At 35.5% G+C, this 21,800-nt stretch overlaps 1 protein-coding gene across 1 annotated transcript; it reads left to right on the top strand.

Moving 5' to 3' along the window:
- The first annotated feature begins 16,253 nt into the window (after positions 1–16,253).
- On the top strand, positions 16,254–17,234 carry LOC145138520 (AT-hook motif nuclear-localized protein 27-like). Its single transcript, XM_079072600.1, has one exon. It carries the CDS (start codon positions 16,345–16,347, stop codon positions 17,098–17,100), a length of 756 nt encoding a protein of 251 aa, XP_078928726.1. The 5' UTR covers positions 16,254–16,344; the 3' UTR covers positions 17,101–17,234.
- The last annotated feature ends 4,566 nt before the right edge of the window (positions 17,235–21,800 follow it).

The following is a 21,800-nucleotide window of genomic DNA, read 5'->3' as shown; positions in this document are numbered from 1 at the left end:
GCGAAACTAACAAAGATCCACAGATAATAAGCTCAGCAAGCAGCAATGTAGTTCCGATGAATTCTGAAAACAAAATCACCACTGAAAATCGAAACAGACATTCAAATGCCAGAACCAACCCGATTTTAGAACCTTGTTTGCACAATCTTAACGTTGACCGTCATGATAGCGTTGGCCGTTAGGATTAACACAAATTAACCCTAATCGTTTACAACTATCACAATCGTTTACTCTTAAGATGTGACAAGAGAACAACCGGGTTGATGAACTCCAACCTCAAGATCTGAACAGATCAAAAAACAAACCCTAGATCTAATAACAGATCTAAAAAACCCAGGAGAAGAAAACAACGAACCAGTATCAGATCCTGATACAAGACCTGAAACCCTAACTCGATCTAGTTGAAATAACCTAAAACCCTAACTCGCTCTACACATGAAACCCTAACACGGTCTAAATGAAGATCATACCACAAACCACCGTAACCGGCTCCGATACCATCAAAAGAAACACAAACACATGAATATACAACATCAACAGTTCTTATTTATTAAGAACCAGAAGGTTTTCAAGTGAACTTACAGATCAAAACCTCACTACATCAAACACTCTTCACTCTACATAAAACCTCACTACAACTCACTCTCCTAATCTACACACCATGTGAATGACAGATTAAGAACAGAAGGTACAAAACTATGAGTTGTAAACCCTAATGACGAGAGAAAGAAGACAATATCAATACGTGTATGAATAGTTCTCTCACACAACATCATATTTATACTCCTGACTACTCAAAAGGATACAGTGAATTATAAGTTTGTAACCTTCAATCTTTATAATTCAACAAATATTTATACCTTGATATTTGATTTTTTTAATCAACTCGTATAGTACACGAGTCTCGCACCTAGTCAATGATAGAATCATATCCAAATTCAAATTCAAAATATTTCTTATCTACTCAATTACATTTAAAATATAAAAATAACTAAAAAATGAATGTGCCCGAATTAATGATAGAATCGTGGGTTTCTAGTCCTGATGTCATAGAAAATAAAAATGAAGTCTTCAATTTCTTTTCAGCTAAGTTTGAGGAAGATAACTTTAAGAGACCAAAGCTTCTTTGTAACCGTTTCAAAAAGCTATATATGTAACATCCCAAAATATTTCGACAAAATTTAACTTTTTAAAACAATCCATTTACTAAAGAGGTAACTACAAAAACCATTGTTTCCAAAAGATTATTTAAAATCGGAATCGTTTACAACATAGTTTTCAAAACATTTTCATTATCAGAGTTTCCCAGAAATCATAAGTCCCAAAAACACGAGGATGTGTACGGTCACGCTTTCACCTTGCCACGATCCACTGAAGTACCTGAAACCATAAACCAAAACTGTAAGCACAAAGCTTAGTGAGTTCTCCCAAAATACCACCACACGAACAAATAACATATACCAACAACTAACAGCGTACTATGGGTCCAATAAACCATCGGGTTGGAATACCTCATGCCCTCAACCATCAGGTTGGAATGCCAATACACTATGAGCCCAATCAACTGTCGGGTTGGAATACCCCAGACCCTCAACCATCGGCTTGGAATGCCAATACATTATGAGTCCAATCATCCTCGGGATGGAATACTCTCGGGCCCATTCAACCGTCAATTTCCGGTCAAGTCAAAGTCAAATAAAGTCAACAAGTCAAACCGGTCAACTCAATTACCCCTTGTATATTAGGGATTACATTATGTTACTATTGTACAACTTACTATTTTTTAATAAAGAGTTATCACTTGGAAAATTCATATGTTCAGAATTCTTAAACCCTAATCAAGGTAAGTGATGGAACTACTCGATAAAACACTGATACATACCCTCCGGGGGTGTATAACACTCATAACAAGTCATAACGGGGTTTACGAACCTTGCATTACAAGGTAAAACACTAATAAAAGTCACAAACGAAGTCTCTCTCAAACCTCTCTCACTCTATCTCTCTCTATCTCAAATCTCTCCCAAATCTCTCCAAGTATGTGAAATCTCTCCCAAATCTCTCTCAAAATCTCTCTCAACTTTTTATAATCACTCGGGGCATCCCGACCCTTAAATTAGTCAAAAACAACTCGAAACGGGAAGATAAATGGAAAATCAGCCATATAGAACCGAAACCTCTTAGGAACCGAAACTACTCCTTAAGGACCGAAACTAGCTTAAAGAACCAAACCGGCCATGGACCAAACCCGAACCTCGGAGGACCGAAGGCCCCTTCGGACCGAACCTCCTCTTTCGCCCCATTTCACTTTCGGTTCCTTCTGACGGCTTCGCCTGCGAGACTCGGACCGAACCCTTCTATCAGTTCTCATCCAACAACCGAACCCTCCTCTCGGTTCTAAGCACCCAAGGACCGAACCTTCGGCCCTGAACCCGGATTTTCGCAGCTTCGCCATTATTTCCCGGTTTTCGACCCCAACTTCGTTTTAGGCTCGTTTTTCGTGATTTTAACGCGGGATTTTCACCCAAACTCGTATTTTGACATAAGAGACCCTAAATATTCATAAATTAATCATATTTTGGGGGAAATCCTTGTCCAAGAATAAAATCTATTAAGTTAGATTTTGAGGTGGAGTGTTGTTTTCTCCATAAAGCTATGACACAAGCAACCTCCCATACCCACTCCATGACACCTCCATGTCACTATTTCTATCATCTCTAGTCTATTCCTTGTTCCCTCACACCCTTCTCCAGCAAGTTATCTTAATCAAGTATTGGGAAATCCTTGTCTCTCCTCCAAGATATTCACTCTTTCACCAAAAGCAAATACACTTTTTCTCTCTCATTTCTCTCCAAGATTTCGAGATTCTCCAGAGGTTTTGAGCTTTTCATCCTCTTTTGGTAAGTAAAATTTCATCCCTCACTTGATTATCTTACACCTCTTCACTCAAGTCATGGATTTCTCACACAAATATCATCATATTTGTTGCTAGATCTTCTAATCTTCAAGTATCTCCCAAATGTTCTTGACTTGGAAACCTCTCTTCTTCCACCTTCATCTCAGGGAATAACTCAAGGTGAGTTCATACCCCCACATTTTCATGTTTTCTTCAAGTTTTAGGGGGAGAATACAAGTTAAAATACCAAAAACTCAACTAAACTCAAACATCAGCTTTCAACAGGAAAGTTTAGTTCCATTCACGGACTGTTTTGACCATCTTAAACTTAATATCTTTCAAAAACTGTTTAATATACAAATAGTTCAGGTTCATACCTTTAAAATGACTACTTTCACATCTCCATACTATTTTTCTACAATTTATGGTGATTTTTACAAAACTGCCTATCATTTCATAAACGAATTCGGACCAGTATGTGAATATGAACATTTTCACACAAGTTAGAGACTTCTAAAAATCATAATAAAATTTATGAACAAACTAGAAATATTTTCTAAACCCTCAGAGTTTACGGAGTCAGTTTTCAACTTTGTATGATTTTTCTATGATTTTTCTAAAACAGTGTAGAAAAGTTAAAAACTAGTTAACAACTTACAACTTTCATAACACTTTGTAACATGTTGAGCAAAGTGTAATCTTTGATGACTTCATATTTTGCATGTGTTTTTCTGTTGTGATATGTTTGTATAATAGAAATATTCTCTGAAATAAAAGAGTCCTTTGTAATTACAAATAATGCAAGATGAAATATAATAAGTATAGTTATGCATTGGTTAAACTTTTTCATACACATGAAGAGTCTTACCATAATACAAACGGATTTTTAATTACTACATGATAAACTATAATAGTTATATTCTATGAATTTCACATCACTAATTTAGTACACAAAAGGGAGATTTCACTTCCACCACGGAAAAGGTTTTATATTCAAACTATATGTAAAATAGTTAACGTAAGTTGTGAGATAAATCTTCCATCATACTCTTAGAGTACGTGTTCAAATTCATGTAAGTTATAACCATAGTCTCTTGTAGGGAGAGCGTCATAATTATGTATAGATCTATATTGGGATTGACACCCCACACCTCGCTGCTAGCTACAGCCGGACCTGCAGGTCTACGGGTGACAAGAGTCATAGGATCTTGACTTCTGAAAAACGTTGTTGCAAGTTATTTCTCGTTATAGTATGGTTATAACGACTCACATAGGGAGTTAACAATCTTTCAAGTTTACAGGGAAAATTCTACTTTGAAAAGGGGGTTTTATCTATTTAAAACTACAAACACGTTATAAGTATAAAACACACTCATACTCTCGGACTTGGGATTTAGGACTACATGACTGTTATAAGGAAAATATTGGATTTTCTTTGGAAACACATTTCTATCAAAACTACGTTTCATCTAGAATTGTTAGACTTCAGCTATAATTGGTAAGTGTACATGTTAGAGTTATACATGAATTTAGTCTCAATCGACTTAAAATTGGTGGGTCCGCCTTACTTCATGTTCCTTGTTTGGTTGTGGACCTAGGGCAGACCCATTATATTCGACGGTTTATTTAATTTAAATTTTATATAACTTATATACACTGGGTGATTATAGAAGGAATCTACGGGTATTTCTAGGGTACATTGTTGCATAACATAAGAGCTTTCTTTTCACACTTAATAAAGAAAATATTGAATGTTCTCGAATCATACTCTGTCGTTTTTACAAGGAAAACGGCTTCTTTCTCAAATAAAACTCTTATGAAATCACCAACTTAATTGTTGACACTTTTCAAAACTACTTGTATTCTCAGGAAATCAGTGAAACAGGAAATCAACAACATTTTGAGGATGGGACGTTAAATCGTCAAACAGTTCATTTTGTCATCATAATGTAATTGATTTTGAAACATGTAAACACATTCTATGGTGTAACTTTTTCAATTATATTTATGATGGTTGTATTTACTTTGAGCACTATTATACTCGTTGTTGTGATACTATACATGAAGTCCTCCACCCCCGGACGTTTCCGCCATCCTTGGTTTGGGGGTGTGACACATGCCCCGGCCTGTTGGCTTACGCACAAAGCAGTGAAGCCTCATCCACCAACCAAACATGCACACATATAACAGATATTCATATAACAACCTACAACCAGTTCCACAAATCTACAGATCACTAAGCATAGCAACATTCCATCTACCAAGATACCGATCTAACAGATCATAACAACATAAAACACGCATAACAAGATATCAATCTAAGGGCCGACATTGGTGCCTTCAACCCGCAAGTACAGTGAGGAAAACTCACCTCACAAGTAGTGCAGAACTGATAAGGTCTGACTCCGAATCTCAGCTCCAAACTCAAATGCCTACAACCACCATGTGACCAATTCCATCAAAATCCTGAAATACCCAAAATTCCTTCAAAAGTCAAACTTGGTCAACCTGGGTCAAAGTTAAAGTTAACGGTCAAGGTCAACAGTCCATGTTGACCTAACTCGTCGAGTGCACCAATGAACTCGACGAGTTCCTACATAAATTAGAAGGTCGGGAAAAGCCCAGCCAACACGCCGAGTTGGCTTGCAAACTCACCGAGTTTGCACAAGATTAATACATTCAGTCGATCCTATGATTTCAGGGACTCAAAGACTCAGATCTAACCTCAAATGCTATCAAAAAGGATAAAGTTTCCAACTTTATCCTTTGGGGCTACTCCAAGTGTTCAAAAACCCATCCACAAGGCTTGAAGATTCAATGGTTTAACCCATAAGCACAAAATCCTTGAGATTTGGAACCCAACCTTTCCAGAAGAGATTTTAGCCTCAAAATCGACCCAAATGTTAGTGCTTTGTAGACATGCATGTCCAATGCATGTCCTGAACCCAAAATGGGTCAAAAAAGGGGAAATATGACCTAAACTCCATGCATGGCATCAAAACTTGACTAAAGATCAGATCTAAACCACTACAAGGATATCTTGACCTGGAGATTCATAAAGTTGCAAACTTTATGGGATCCATCCATTGCAAAATCCAAGAATAAGGTGAAAAAGGGACAAAACTCAAGATCTAGCTACATAGAGGAATAAAAATCGGATCTTGGACACTTACAAAGGTCCAGAAGAGTGTCAAACTGATATGAAGGCTTTGCTTGCTAGATCCTTGCCTCCTTCTTCCAACTATCTTCTTCTTTTGCTCCAAAAATACCATACTAGCTCACAAATGATCAGCCCTAGGGATTTAAGGGGATTAAATAGGGTGCAAAACCCTAAAATTTAGGGTTTTCCAACTAGCCGCCAGCACGTCGAGTTTCCCCTCACCAACTCGGCGTGTTGGTCCATAAAATACGCGGCCCAAAAGTCCTTCAACACGCCGTGTTGAGGCTACCAACATGCCGTGTTCCAAAGGAAAAACATGCTTAAAGAAATAAATCTCATACCCGGAAGTCGGAATGTTACAATATATGGTGGACAGAGATGCGTTGGAGGCTCCTTTTTCCTTGGAGGAGATTAAGTGTACAGTTTGGTGTTGTGGTAGCGAGAGAGCCCCGGGACCGGATGGTTATACTTTTAAATTCTTTAAAAAGTATTGGGAAGTCTTCAAAGTTGATTTTTCAAGATTCGTTAAGCACTTTGCATTGTCATGTTCATTCATTAATGGGTGTATGTAGCTCGTCTTTTGTATCTCTTATTCCTAAAGTTAATGTTCATATTTCCTTGAAAGAGTATCGGCCAATAAATCTAATTGGTGTTTTGTATAAAGTTATTTCAAAGCTTATTTCCTTGCGGATCAAGAAAGTGATGGATAGTATTATTAGTCTCGAGCAATCGGCTTATGTCAGTGGTAGAAGCATTCTTGATGGGCCTCTCATTTTGAATGAGCTTTATTCATGGGCTAAGAAGATTAAAAAAACAAAGTCATGCTATTTAAAGTAGACTTTTACAAAGCTTTTGATTCTATAAATTGGAGTTTTCTTGACTCAGTATTACTACATATGAATTTTGGGGATAAGTGGAGGAGGTGGATTATGGGTTGCCTCAAGTCGAGTAGGGCTTCGGTTTTGGTCAATGGATACCCGACCAAGGAATTTGATTTCAAAAAAGGTGTGAGACAAGGAGATGCTTTGGCTCCTTTCTTATTCATTATTTCAATGGAAGGTCTTCATATAACTATGGAAGCAACTTGTGCTCAACATCACTTTTGTGGTATTTCTCTCCCCAACAATGGGCCCATTATTTTGCATCTTATTTATGTTGATGATGTTATGTTTATTGGAGAATGGTCCGAGATGAACTTCATTAATCACATTCGGCTCCTAAGGTGGTTTTTCCTTGCTTCGGCCTTACAGTGAATCTTTGCAAAAGCAAGGTGTATGATGTGGGGGTTGAGTATGTGGAAGTGTATAGGCTTGCAAGTATTTTGAAATGTGAACCTGCGACTTTACCTTTTGTGTATCTTAGGCTCCGATTGGAACCAATATGAAACTTGAAAAAAAAATTGAAGTGTGATTGTTGAGAAATTTAAAAATAAGTTGTCCAATTGGAAAGCTAATAATCTCTCCTTTGGTGGAAGACTCACTCTTGTGAGCTCGGTGCTAAATAGTCTTCCTCTATACTATTTTTCTTTGTTTCGGGCTCCCAACAAGGTGACCTCTTTGTTGGACTCTATTAGACGGAGATTTATTTGGGGTGGAGGTATTGACAAAAGGAAGGTTTGTTGGGTGGCTTGGAGTGTGGTTACCAAACCCAAGGATAAAGATGGGCATGTTGTGGGTTGTAACCCGTTAAACCTCTCCATCCTTGCTAAGTGGTGGTGGAGATTGAAATCCGAAGAAAAGGATCTTTGGTGTAGATGTATCATGGCCTTGCACAAGCTATCAATTATGGATGGAAAGCTTATTGCTAAGAAGACTAGACCGGGGGTGTGGCTTAGTATCTCTAATATATTCTGATTTTGAAGAGCTTGATATCTCTCATAGGAGTCTCTTTGGTAGGGTGGTGGGTTCAGGGAAAAAACTATTTTTTTGGAAAGATTGTTGGCGTGATGATGAGACTCCTTTAAAAGAGATGTTCCCTAATCTCAACAATAAGGATTGTCTCGTCTCGGATAAAATCCTTTTAGGGGTTGATTTGGTGCCTTAGTGTTTTGGGGATTGAAGCAGGAACATAAGAAGGGGACGTGAAACTCAAAAACTAGAATATATTTTAAATTTAATTGCTAATTTTAAATTTTAAGGAGCAAGAGACAAATGGTGGTGGCTGGGAGACAGCTCTGATGTGTTTTCAGTCAAATCCTTGAGAATTATTGTTGCGGACGTTGAAGGTGTTGAGGCTAATTTGAACTTCCATTGGATTATTTGGGTTCCTCTCAAAGTTAATTGATTTGTTTGGAGGTTTCTGAAAAGGAGAATCCCGATCTTGGTGAACTTATGTCATAAAGGTGTTCATGTTAAATCCTCCACTTTTATAATCGCGAGGAGGAAGACATCGATCATGTGTTTTTTTTTTTTTTTTGCTGTGAGTATGTCACTGTAGTGTGGAGGTGGCTTTAGGCCTCTTTTCTGCCATCGGTTCCAAGGAACCTGTTAGAGTTTGATATCATTTTAAATTTCTATCTTCCAAACAAAAATTGTGCTTGCTTAAGGAGTACTCTAATGTATACCAGTATATGGTTAATCTCGAATGCTAGAAATAGGTGGATGTTCAACAAAAGCAAGGTTGTCCATTTGAAGACGCCGTATGATATCTAATTGATAGTTTTTAATTGGATCAATCATCGATCTAATTGAGTTCACTGGAGTGGTCGATGTAGATCTGTAATCCCCTTCTTAATTGTTTCTTATAAGTGTTTTCTTTAGCATCTTGCTAGTGTTTTTGTGTTTTTTATAATATTGTGTCATTCCAAAAAAACAATAATAATAAATAAATAAAAAAAACTAATCGGCATCCAAAAAATGAGGGACAAACTTATTTATTCTCTTTTCTTAATACCTATTTTAATCGCTAATTAGTAACAATCTCATTAGTTACCACTAGAGGTGGCAAATCGGGCCATCGTGTCGTGTTTTTGTCTGACACGACAAGGTTTTATGTAACACGAACACGACACGACACGATGTCGTGTTTTTTTTAACAAACACGAAAACGAACCGATTAAAATACAACAAACACGACACGACAAAGATAACATAAAATAAAAATTAGTTTATTTAATTAATAATTAATCATATATAACACGACAAACACGACAAACACAAAAAAACACGACAGACAAATGCTTAATCGTGTCGATTTCGTGTCGAATTTTGAACACGAACACGACACGACACGACATCGTGTTTTTTACACTTGACACGAACACAAATTCGAATTTCAATTTCGTCTCAATTTCGTTTTGTGTCGTGTATTTTTATCGTGTCGTGTCATCAATTGTCATCCCTAGTTACCACCAATAAAACAAAACCAAATATCACAAATAAAAAAAATAATAAAAAATAATAAAAAATAAAGTTACAGCCCTATAAATAAAAAGTTACAACCATGTGTTTCATGTTCCACCAATTTTCTTCTTTCATTCACGCCAAATAACAAAGTCTTAGTGGCTTTTTACTTTTTATTTTATAACTAAATTTCATAAACTATATTACATTAGTTTAATCAATAATTTTGTTATTTATAAACGCTGATCAACATTGATATATTTTATATGTGTTTTTCATATTTTTGTTCTATAATCACAAACAAAGAACAAAACATATCATTATGCACCATTTAATAAGTAATTTTGGAAGAAATTCAAATCGATTCGACTATGAATTTTTTATTATAGATTTTTTTGATTTCACATGTGTGATTGATGACTTTGTAACGGTGTTTTCCCTCTTTGAGGTCGAGGGTTCAAGTCTTATCATAAACATAAGTGAAATTAAATGTTAGCTTAGGAGTAGATTATATTTGCCGTTAAAAAATTATGTTCTTTTATAATAAGTTTGTTTCAGTGAAATTGTTTTTTATTTGAAAGTATAATTTTATAATAAATTTGTTTCAGACTCCAATTTATAAAAAGATATGAAATAGTTGGTTACCTTCACACAAACTGTTGTTTTATGATATGTATTTAGTGATGTCCTATTATGGCATATATTATGTAACAATCATGTTCATCATTCTTTCTTGAATATGTACCCAATTACTTTACCTTTCATTGTTCAAGTGTGTCGTTATTTTCTTATATATTAAAAAAAAAATCTAGACAATACTTAGCTGAAAAAAGAAGAAGCATGCCGTGATTGACTAAGCGTTGAATAGCATAGCGATTAAGAAATGTAGAAGAATTTAAGAGGAATGGGTAAGTCTTAGGTGTTTGTCTTTTTGAAGCAAAAATTCATAAAGTCCGCGGACCATCTCTGCAATCCTCTACAGTAGAAGAGGTGGACCAAACGGCTGCAAACTGCAATAAGAAGCGTGTTTGTTTTTTTAACATATGCATGCTGCTGCAGATATTAAAAAGTTAAAATAAACTAATTTTATAATCCAAAAATAGTTTTTTAACACCGAAAATTTAATAATGTATGACATTTTGGGAAGAATATATGATATTTGAGCAAAAAGTAATGATTTTTTAACAAAAAATAAAGATATTTTAGCATAAAATAATGATATTTCATCAACAAATTATTATTATTCAATATAAAAAAAATTCAACAAGAATAAACAAAAAAAATGTGAAATAAGATTTTAGCAATATATAATCAATATTTTAGCAAGAAAAAAAGAAGTAGAGGAGGTTGGAAGAGGTAGGAAGAGGCAAAACAAGTGTTGCGCCAAGAAGAACACGCGCAGAGGTTTTTTAATCCGAAAACTTCTGAAAAACAAACAGCTGCGAGATGAAAAGTGTTGCGCGTGTGCTGCGCCGCGCAGCAATAAGAGGTTTGAAGAGGTTTTTTCCAAAAAAACAAACAACACCTTAGTCTTGTGGATGGTATCATAATTGGAGAATTATGTAGAGTAGGGGATAATGATAGCTTTTGTTCTTTTTAGAACAAAGTTATTCATGCAAAATAAAGTCTTATCAGATGTACAATTAATCTATGACATTTATTTGTTAATGTGGATTGTTTGTGGGAGTTTTGGATTTGAGTTTAGGGATTAGTCGGACGACTAGTGAGTATAGATTTTAAATTGTAAATTCGTTAAATTTTAAACTATTAAATATAATTAATATCGTAACAAATTTGGTAATACCACTATTAACATACAAAATATGTTAATATGATAATACACCACTACTCGTTCATTAAATATTTCTATTAAGATAGAACTTCCTTCAAATGTTAAAAAATTAATCGGCTTCTACAACTTCATTCATTGTCTAGGCGGAGATTAATTGTTAGACGTCTTCTAAATGGCCGAGTAATGCCTAGGGATCAATCGGTTTTTAATCAGGGTTTAGTTAAAAAATTTACAACACACACACACACACACACACACACACACACACACACACACACACACACACACACACACATATATATATATATATATATATATATATATATATATAGGCTTAGGTTATTTTATTCTAACTAATTATTGTGTAGATGTAAGAATAATTGTGAATCAATCATTTTAGTCATTTTAAGAAAACCATTTATCCATATTATTAAATTAAAAATAAATAGAATAATACCATTTATATAAAAGAAGGGTAAAATTGTATATTTACATTACTTTAAATTAGGAAACACAAATTTAAAAATGGAATTTACGGAATTTTATGAATTGCTTTTATTATCTTAATTTTGAATTCTGTTTTTTTTTTAATTAATTCGATTAGAAATCTATCAGAATTTTATTTTGTTATAATGATGTTCTATGAGATTGTTTTGTCAGAATGTTATTCTACTAGAATATTATTGAATAATAACAAAATTTTTGAACATGCAGTCGAATAATAACAACATTCTTGAAAAAATATCTTTCTTAAATATAAAATTCTTGATACATTTTAGTATAATTAAACATATTCTAACAAAATGTCATCAAAATGCATAAAATTCTTAAAAAATATCATTCTCAAATATACAATTCTTGAACAAATTCTTAAAAAATATCATTCTCAAGATGCATATTCTAACAGAATGTCATCAAAATGCATAAAATTCTTAAAAAATATCATTCTCAAATATACATTTAGTTAGAATACAATGCTTGTGGACATGATGCACATGTTGCAATGCTTCTTGGTGCTGCCAAAATCTTGAAACAACTAGAAAACGAATTACGGGTAGGTAAACTGATCATAAAGATCAACTGGGGTTCGATTTTCAGTAACAATGTTGGATGGTGGAACTGGGCTTAATGCAATTCCAGATTCAGTCTCCATTACTGGTACTTATAGAGCTGTTAGCAAAAAGAGCTTCTATGCACTTGCAGAAAGAATACAAGAGGTGATTAAAGCTCAGGCGTATGTATATCGTTGTTCAGCTACAGTTGACTTTGAAGGTCCAAACATCCAATTTAAGAAATTTAGAAAGTCGATTTCATTCTTCTCAGCTTCAATCAAGAACAATAAAAAGAAAATAGAAGAAGAAGAAGGAACGACCTGGGATTTTCAAGAAAAAACCACCGAGCCCCCTCCACTGTTACGGATCGTTGCTGCTGGTTCATCCCTTTTGTTGCTTCGTTTCGTCGAACCCAAGGGACAACCCCCTCCATTTTGCGATCGATTAGCCACCACCGAGAATCGACACAACTTGCTGCTTCATTCTTCTTCTTCCGTTCGGACTCATCAACTCCGTAGACAATCGGACTCCTCCTGCCGAACACCAAGCAACACAAACACCATCAGATTTGCGACTTTTTTTGGGTTTCTGGTAGAGATCGTATGTTCTCTGGTGAAGAAGGCTTGGAACGAGATTTAGGATTAATGCTATGAAACTTATTCTTATTTAAAGGGAAATTAATTGATTTAAATTTACCAAAATTAATTAATAGCTAAGATTACAATTTTACCCTTATTTAGGTATTTGAAATGATTGGTCCACATTCATCCCTACATCCATACAATATTTAGTTAGAATACCCGAACCTCTCTCTCTCTCTCTCTCTCTCTCTCTCTCTATATATATATATATATATATATATATATATATATATAGAAGTAAGTTCAAATAAAAACAGCAAATAGTGTGAGAACGTAAAAACACTATGTTTATGTTATTATTCTGTAATGAATTTTGTATATGTGTATTGTTGAAGTAATTCTAATATAAATATTAACTTTCGATTAGTCATATATTCATTACAATGTTATTATTCTATTATAAACTTATATATGTGCATTTTGTAGTAAATTCTAATTTTAATTTTAACCTTTAACTATTCATTTATTCTTTGCTGAATAATGACATAAAGTTGTCGATACAAAATTCATTGCAGAATAATAACATAAAAAAATGTTTTTACGTTCTCACACTATTTACTGTTTTTATTTAAACTGTCTCCTATATATATATATATATATATATATATATATATATATATATATATATATATATATTATTGACCACTAAATATATATTGAGTAATCAATATACAATGAAAGTTTGAACATCTAACTCCCTTATATTTAACAATATTTCATATTATCCATTTATTTATATTTTAGTTTTAAATATATTTTATTTTTCTAATATTTTATTATTGTATTTTGTTTCATAGATGATAAATATAATACATTTATATATCTAAGTTTATTTTAAAGATCATACAATTAAGAGCATTGTTATTTTTTTATTTTTCTAACATCTAATTGATTAAAAAATGAGGGTTTTATAGAATATTCTAGATAGACCTGCTGATGAAGTTATATTAGTTAAAAAGAATTTAAAAAATTAAACAAAAATGTTAACTATTAGATGTTATTTAATAAGAAGTTAAAGTTAATGGAATAATAAGTTATAGTATAGCTTTAAGCTTTATCATCACAAATTTTCTCGTTGAAGGTGTTCTTAGACTAGTCGGTACAGGCCCGTGGAATGACGTTATTGCCTATGTGGCACGTCCTCCATGACATTACCACAGGGGGAACACCGCCCCCCTCCAGCCGTTACGTGGTGTTTCGTTTTCGTTTCAACGGACGATAACGCGTCTTTTTTTCAATTTCCTCACTTTACCATTGATTAACGGTAATACTAAAAAAAAACTTTACCTATAAAATCACAACTTTTATCTCTATTTAATATAAAAAGCACCACTTTTCTCTCTATTTCATATATTTTCAAAACAATAAAAAAAATGAATGCATTTGGTGATAGTGACGACGATGATATGTTTGTGTCTATGATGTAGGAGTATTGCACGAACGTGTTACTACGACCAAATCCAGCCCCCTTATTAACCAAGCGTGGGGCGTTAAACAGATATCGCGAAGAAGGGCACAAACGTTTAGTTCACGATTATTTTGCGGATGATTGCGTCTACCAGCCACGCGATTTCAAAAGAAGGTTGCATTTGTGGAAAAATGTTTTTGTTCGGATAGCCAACGCGTTGGAAAGCAGGTATTGTTTCTTTCAAATATAGATTTTGCATTATTTAAATACAATGCTTTGTTTAAATATAGCTTTTACATATTAAATATACGTTTAGGTATGAATTTTCCAAATGAGATATGATGTTAGAGGTAAGCAAGGATTCACATGGTTGCATAAATGTGTTGCTGCAATTAAGCTTATGGCAATGGGAGAGTCGCCTAATTCGACTGACGATTATATGAGAATGTCTGAGAGAACCGCAAGAGGAAGTTTGTATAGATTGGCAATGGGCGTTGTTGAAACCTTTGGTGACGTTCATTTGCACAAACCTTCTTTGAATAATATACAACAACTATATGCGGCATATGAAGAAAGACATGGTTTTCCGGGTATGCTAGGAAGCATTGATTGCATACACTGGAACTGGAGAAATTGTCCCGTGGCGTGGAAAGGCCAGTACACAAGTGGTCAGCATGGAACGTCTTCGTTGGTATTGGAGGCTGTTGCGTCCCAAGATTTATGGATTTGGCATGTTTTTTTCGGGGTTGCGACATGTTTTTTTGGGGGTTGCGGGTTCGAATAACGACGTGAACGTTCTTGATCAGTCGCCAATATTCGACGATATTTTGTCAGGAAAGGCACCAAATGCTCCTTTCACAGTGAATGGAAATGAGTATAAGTTTGGGTATTACCTTACAGATTAAATATATTCAGCATATTCCACATTCGTGAAGGCGTTTCGACACCCAGTAACACCAAGAGAAAACAAGAAGGAGCACGTAAGGATGCGAAACGTGCTTTTGGAGTTCTGAAGTCGAAATGACACATAGTTGAACATGCAGCATGACCATATCAGTTATACGTTCTACAAGATATTATGTATGCATGAATCATAATCCATAACATGGTGGTTGAAGATAAAGGACGAAACATTGCGGAATATTCGGCTTCGGAGCCCAGACACTTGCAATTTCAACTCGGGACAGCGGAATATTTACATAGGGCCGTAGATATTCAAGAGGCACGAAAACACAGACAACTTCGAGGGGATTTGGCTGATTTTATGTACGATGGAAATGAAAACGAATAAATTATGGGCAAAATGTAATTTTTTTTAAATGTTATGTTTTCGTAATGTTTTCTAAATGTTATGTTTAATTAAAAAATAGGTTTTATTTAAATAACATGTTTTAATTAATTAATTAATTTTGTTTAAAAAATAAAAATTAAATCGAAAAAAAATAAAAAAAGAAATGATGAAATAAAAAATTAATGATGTTATAACTAGTTGCTTATTTCCTCCGTTTGATGTTATAACGCCACAATGACATGGGTGATAATTTTTGGGTGTGATAACACCCCTTAACTAGTTGCTCACACCCACTAGTCTTTATAAAGATACCGGACTTTGTCGAAAATGATAAAAAAAACAATGGAAGCTGACAATTCATTTGCCCGTCGTTACCTCGAATTATAACCGTTGAAAAAAATGTGAATTTTGGGTATAAAAGTAGACAAAATATAGAACTAATTATCCGAATTTGACTTTAATTCTTTATGGAGAAACACAGCTTACTTTTAAAAAGTAAAATCTATTACTCCGTATTTTCTTTCTATAATTTCTACTTAATAATAAACATGTATCGAGTAACGCACCAGTATAACATTCGTTTAACAGTAACAGAGATAAAAAGTTGTACACTTTTATATAATATTTTCTTTTTCCTTCAATTCATTTTAATTTTACAATTAATGTAGGATAAGATAAAGGCGTGGGAGTCTTTATTTAGTGGGTGGAAGCCGCCGGTTTGCACTTTAAAGATTGCTGCAAGTCAAGACTTACCAAGTCTTCAATGGCGGATCACGACGACCACCATAAACACCACTCCAGCTCGATTCACCACCTACTAGACCCTGCTTCACCAGAAGAAACCGACGGCAGTGGTGGTCCTACCCGCCGTTCCCGTGGTCGTCCACCGGGATCCAAGAACAAACCCAAACCACCGGTCATCGTCACCCGTGATAGCCCCAACACCCTTCGCTCTCACATTCTTGAGGTATCCGCCGGCGCAGACATCGTCGAAAGCCTCAACGTTTTCGCTCGCCGTAGAGGAAGGGGAGTTTCTGTTCTGAGCGGTACAGGCTCCGTAGCTGACGTCACTTTGCGTCAGCCTGCGGATCCTTCGAACAACGCGGTGACGCTCCATGGGAGGTTTGAGATACTGACGTTTTCAGGCACGGTGCTTCCGCCGCCGGCGCCTCCCAATGCTGGTGGGTTGTCGGTATTTTTGGCCGGCGGAGGAGGACAAGTGGTGGGTGGGATCCCGGTTGGTACATTAGTTGCTTCCAGCCCGGTGGTTCTTGTGGCGGCTTCTTTTGCGAATGCGGTGTTTGAGAGACTGCCGTTGGATGAGCCGGAGGAGGAAGGTGGAAGCGCACAAGTTCAACCGACGGCTTCTCAGTGTTCGGGGGTAACAAGCGGCGGCGGAGGGGTTTCTGTTTTTAACACGGCGGCGGCAGGAACCAACAACAGCGGTTCCGATTACCCGTTTACAGGTGATGTAATGGGTTGGGGATCGAATTCAAGAACTCCTTACCAACGAGATTAATATTTGAAAGTTCAAGTTTTGTACTTTTATCTTATCAATGCAATTATGCAAATGAAAACGAACAAGAATTTGGAAATTTTGCATGTACTTTTGATCATTAATTTCAATGATAAGTTTTTAATTATTTTTTTAAATAGTATTTTAATCTTAGATAAATTAACCATTAAACAAGTCGATTTATGTTGAAATTCATAAAAAAATATCTAAAGAATTATGAGTTCAATACATCCTCTCTTTGTCTGAAAGACAGATATTTCTCGCTCCTATCACTTGTTCACAAACTTCATTAGAATTGTAAACGAACACAAATAATTACATGTTGTTGGTTCATTTAAATTAACCGAACACAAACGGATAAATAAGCGGGTTTTCTTTTTAATATTCGTTTGTTTAACAAATTACATTGTTCATGTTCGTGAATATGTTATATCAACATAAACGAACAAATATAAACAAACACAATTGAATATATACGAACATATAATATAGTAATGTAATAAAATTAATTGAACATAAATAAATATAAGTAAACTTAAATGAACTAATACAAACGAACCATATAAACAAACATTCACGAACATAAATGAACGAAGGAGACCATTGTTTATGTTTGTTCGTTTAACTTACCGAACAAGAATTTTTGTTTATATTCGTAGTTTATTAGAAAACGAACTTCCCGTCAAACGGTTTACTGAACGTTCGGTTCATTTACAGTTTTAGATACAAACATTATAAAGTTGGTTAATATTATGTCAAATAGCATAACAATTATTTAAATGCCACTTTAAGAGCATATTTTATATTTTATATGATTATGGTGAAGTCGATCGAAAGTCAACCTTCAAAGTTTGAGGCTAACGAATCTTCCTAGAAGCGATGTAGGAAAAACTTACTGGGTTTTTGAGATGTGAAGGTGTAAAACAATAAAAATATAATAATAATAATAATAATAATAATAATAATAATAATGGTAACATATATTTACAACATCCGATGAGAAGTGATATCGAGCAATTATATGCGACACATAGCAATAAACACGGTTTCTCATGAATGATTGAAAACATTGATTGTATGCATTAGGCGTGGGTAAATTGTCCCAATGCAGGCGGGGTCAATAAACATGCAGTGATCATGCATATCCTACGACAATGCTAAAGTGTGACAACCCGAAAAAATTTTGTTTTTAAACCCAGTCAATCAACTCCACTGAGTGTCAAACTCACTGGTAATGAGTTCCAGCCTGGTTAAAGGTCATTCTAAGGAGTTTTAAGCCTAGTACACTTAAGGAATGAGTGTTAGAATGTACCTGCTAAAGACATTGTCCAAGAAATCAAGCAGTAACCCCATCATAAGGAGTTCACGGCCACAAGACCAATGAGTTTACGGCCGTAAACTCTAGTGTATATATATATGGTCCTTGACCATTTTTCTCATTCTTTCCTTTCCTTGGCCGATTTTCTTCAAATCCTCTCAAGTATCATCAAGATTTTCATCCTAGATCTTCATAAGTGGTAAGTATTCTTCCTTGATTTGATGATACATCTCTTAATCTAGTATCCTTACATGATTTCATCCATGGAAATCATTCTTTTCTTAGATCTTCAAGTTTCACCAAGAACACACACTAGTGTTCTTGGCCAAAACCGACCATTTCAAGCTTCTAGATCGTAAGTACTCTTCCCTATACTTCATATCTAGTTAGGACTCATGCTTAGAGACTTGAAACATGCATTTCCCAAGAACATCTTGAGTTTACGACCCAAGATCTCCCTTGGCCGTAAACTCAATGTTGAAGCATGTATGGACCATAAACCCTCCTATATGCAAAGCTAGTGACCCAGGACCCTTCATGGATGAGATTAGGACCTTAAACTACTTTCAAGTGCACAATGACCATGAGTTTACGGCCGTAAACTCCTTTGGGCCGTAAACTCATCAAAAGCCTCAATGGAGGTGGTCTTTCTCATACTAGTGTGGAACAAAAGTCCCTAAAGTTTCCCTAGCTTTCAAACCAACACTTAGCCATGTTTAACCATGAGTTTACGGCCGTAAACTCCCTTGGGCCGTAAACCCATGGTAGTAAACTCAAGTTTGTGTCATTTCACTTCCCTTTGATGAATCACATGTGATTCCAACACTTGGTCAAAGTGTTTCCTAGTCGCGGAAGGTGTTTCCTTTCATATAGTTGTTTATAAACACTATATTCATGCAAATATGTATCATTATATGTCATTTAGGACCTATTGTGTCTCGGGACTTCATTCGTGGAACTTCTCATCCTTACACGCATACCCGTTTGAATCACCCACATCAGGTGAGTTCATACCCCGTAATGAATCTTTTAACTGTTTTAAATGTTTTAAGGGGAGGAATACAAGTTGAACACAATGATAATTGTGTAACTGTTCGTTATAAACTCCCTTGGGCCGTAAACCCATGGTAGTAAACTCAAGTTTGTGTCATTTCACTTCCCTTTGATGAATCACATGTGATTCCAACACTTGGTCAAAGTGTTTCCTAGTCGCGGAAGGTGTTTCCTTTCATATAGTTGTTTATAAACACTATATTCATGCAAATACGTGTCATTATGTCATTTAGGACCTATTGTGTCTCGGGACTTCATTCGTGGAACTTCTCATCCTTACACGCATACCCGTTTGAATCACCCACATCATGTGAGTTCATACCCCGTAATGTAACGCCCGGGTTTCGGGGCTAAGCATTTTTAGACGATGTAATAGTCTAGGTCAACTATTGTAACTCTTTTGATGTAATAAAAATGAAATATTTGAGTATTTTGTGAATTTATGTGCTTATTATTTAATTATAAATGTATAATTAATAAAGAATAAAAATAAGCGTCAAAATTAAAATATGAGATAAGCCCGATATCTTTACATAAAGTTGTAGTGGTCAAAACAAGGATTCCGGAGATATAAAGAACGCCGAAATCCGAGTTATAACGAAGAAGTTATGACCCGACGAAGTTTCACGACGGAACCGGCACGATACCGGGAAGCGTGAATAGTGAATTTATGATAAAGCGAGTTTTTAGCCGACACGACCTAAACGAGAATCGAAGAGCTCTTTAATTGTGGCGTAACAATAAAAAGACAGACGAAAACGGACGTCGGATGAAGAAGTTATGAATTTTTAACGGACCAATCCTGTCCCGGCCTGTTAAAAATATAACTTTTAAAATAAATTCAAAATTAGCCAACGGAGTCTAAACGAAAGTTGTAGATTACGTTCCCGCCTTCGCGTGGATATAAATAACGTCAAAAACGGAGCTCGTATGCGAGAGTTATGATTTTTCTAAGACGGGAGGCCGATACGCGATATTGGGTGACGTGGCACCACCAGAAATTGGACATGTGGCACCACCAGAAATTGGACATGTGACACCACCAGAATTTGGACAAGTGGCACCACCAGAAGGCCACCACATGCCCCAACTCACTATAAATAGAAGTGCCGGGTTCTCTCATTTCTTACACATTTCCTCTTCCATTTTCTCTCTCTAAACTCTCTCTCTAAGCTCCCTTGAGCCCCTAAAGTCTAGGTAAACCCCCTAGCACCCGAAGGAAGTCCCGAGGCTCCCGGAGTCCCGAGAAAAGAACCTTTCGGCTCGGAAACGCTGCTCCAGCGAAGCCCGGTTTTGAGAAAAAAAACTCGTTGTAAGTAAGGTACGCCTACGAAATTTTTAATATAACTTTTAATAATTATAGTAATGTTATTAGGTCCTTAAAATAATTATTTGGGCTATTATTATTTATATATTGAGTGTTATTTAACGCTTGTATAATAATAATAATAGTCAGACTATTAATTAGTCGCGGTTAACGTTAAAACTAAACGCTAGTGGTATTAATACTAGGTTTTGATCAAGGAAAAATTGTTTTGAGATAACGGAGTGCTGTTCGAGTACCGAGTCACCACCTAATCAGGTGAGTGCATAGTTACTTTCATCTTACACATAGATATGAAGTATTTTATATTAATTACGTGCTATGTGGGCATATTATCTGAATACTTGCTGCCTATGCTGATGAAAGATTTTTATACATGTTTTAAATAATTTAAACTGTATATGTATTTTATATCTACAAAAATGTTGGGGTAAAACATGGGTAGATGTAATAAGACGATGTGTGAAAAAAATGATGAGAGGCCTCGATGTTGTTGTTGTTGATTCTGTCATCTAGCGGAGTATGGATGACGACCACATACTCTTCTAGACAGTCCAGTGGAACGCTAGCAGGCTCGCAACCTGTAGGTGTTTGTGAACGATGTGTTCACCGGTGTACTCCATCCCCCTCATGGTTGCCTTTAGGACATTTATTGCTGAGGAAACCCCTTGGCAGTAGTGTCCATCCCGATATTGATCCTTAGTCTAGGTCCCTTATGATAGGTGTTTTAGGGACGTAATGTGAGGATAACGGGAACGGGTAATCGGGTTATTGTTGATTGATGAAACTAATAAACTTATTTATTGTGGGTTGAAAACCCTATGTGCTCACCAGGCTCCCAAGCCTGACCCACTCAGTTTCTTGTATTACAGGTAGTGGCGCACGAGCATAGATATGATGTTTGGGATGAGAGATTATGAATAAATGTAGTAAGGCTATATTGTACTGTTTATGCTTTTGATCTGTATCGAACATGACATCCCGATGTTTTTAATGAAATACATTTCT

This window comes from Lactuca virosa, chromosome 9, assembly GCF_052849685.1.
Source record: "Lactuca virosa cultivar CGN04683 chromosome 9, Lactuca_virosa_CGN04683_v6, whole genome shotgun sequence".
Lineage (NCBI taxonomy): Eukaryota > Viridiplantae > Streptophyta > Magnoliopsida > Asterales > Asteraceae > Lactuca > Lactuca virosa.
Note: the sequence above shows the minus strand (reverse complement) of the source record. Positions and strands in the feature narration are given on the sequence as shown.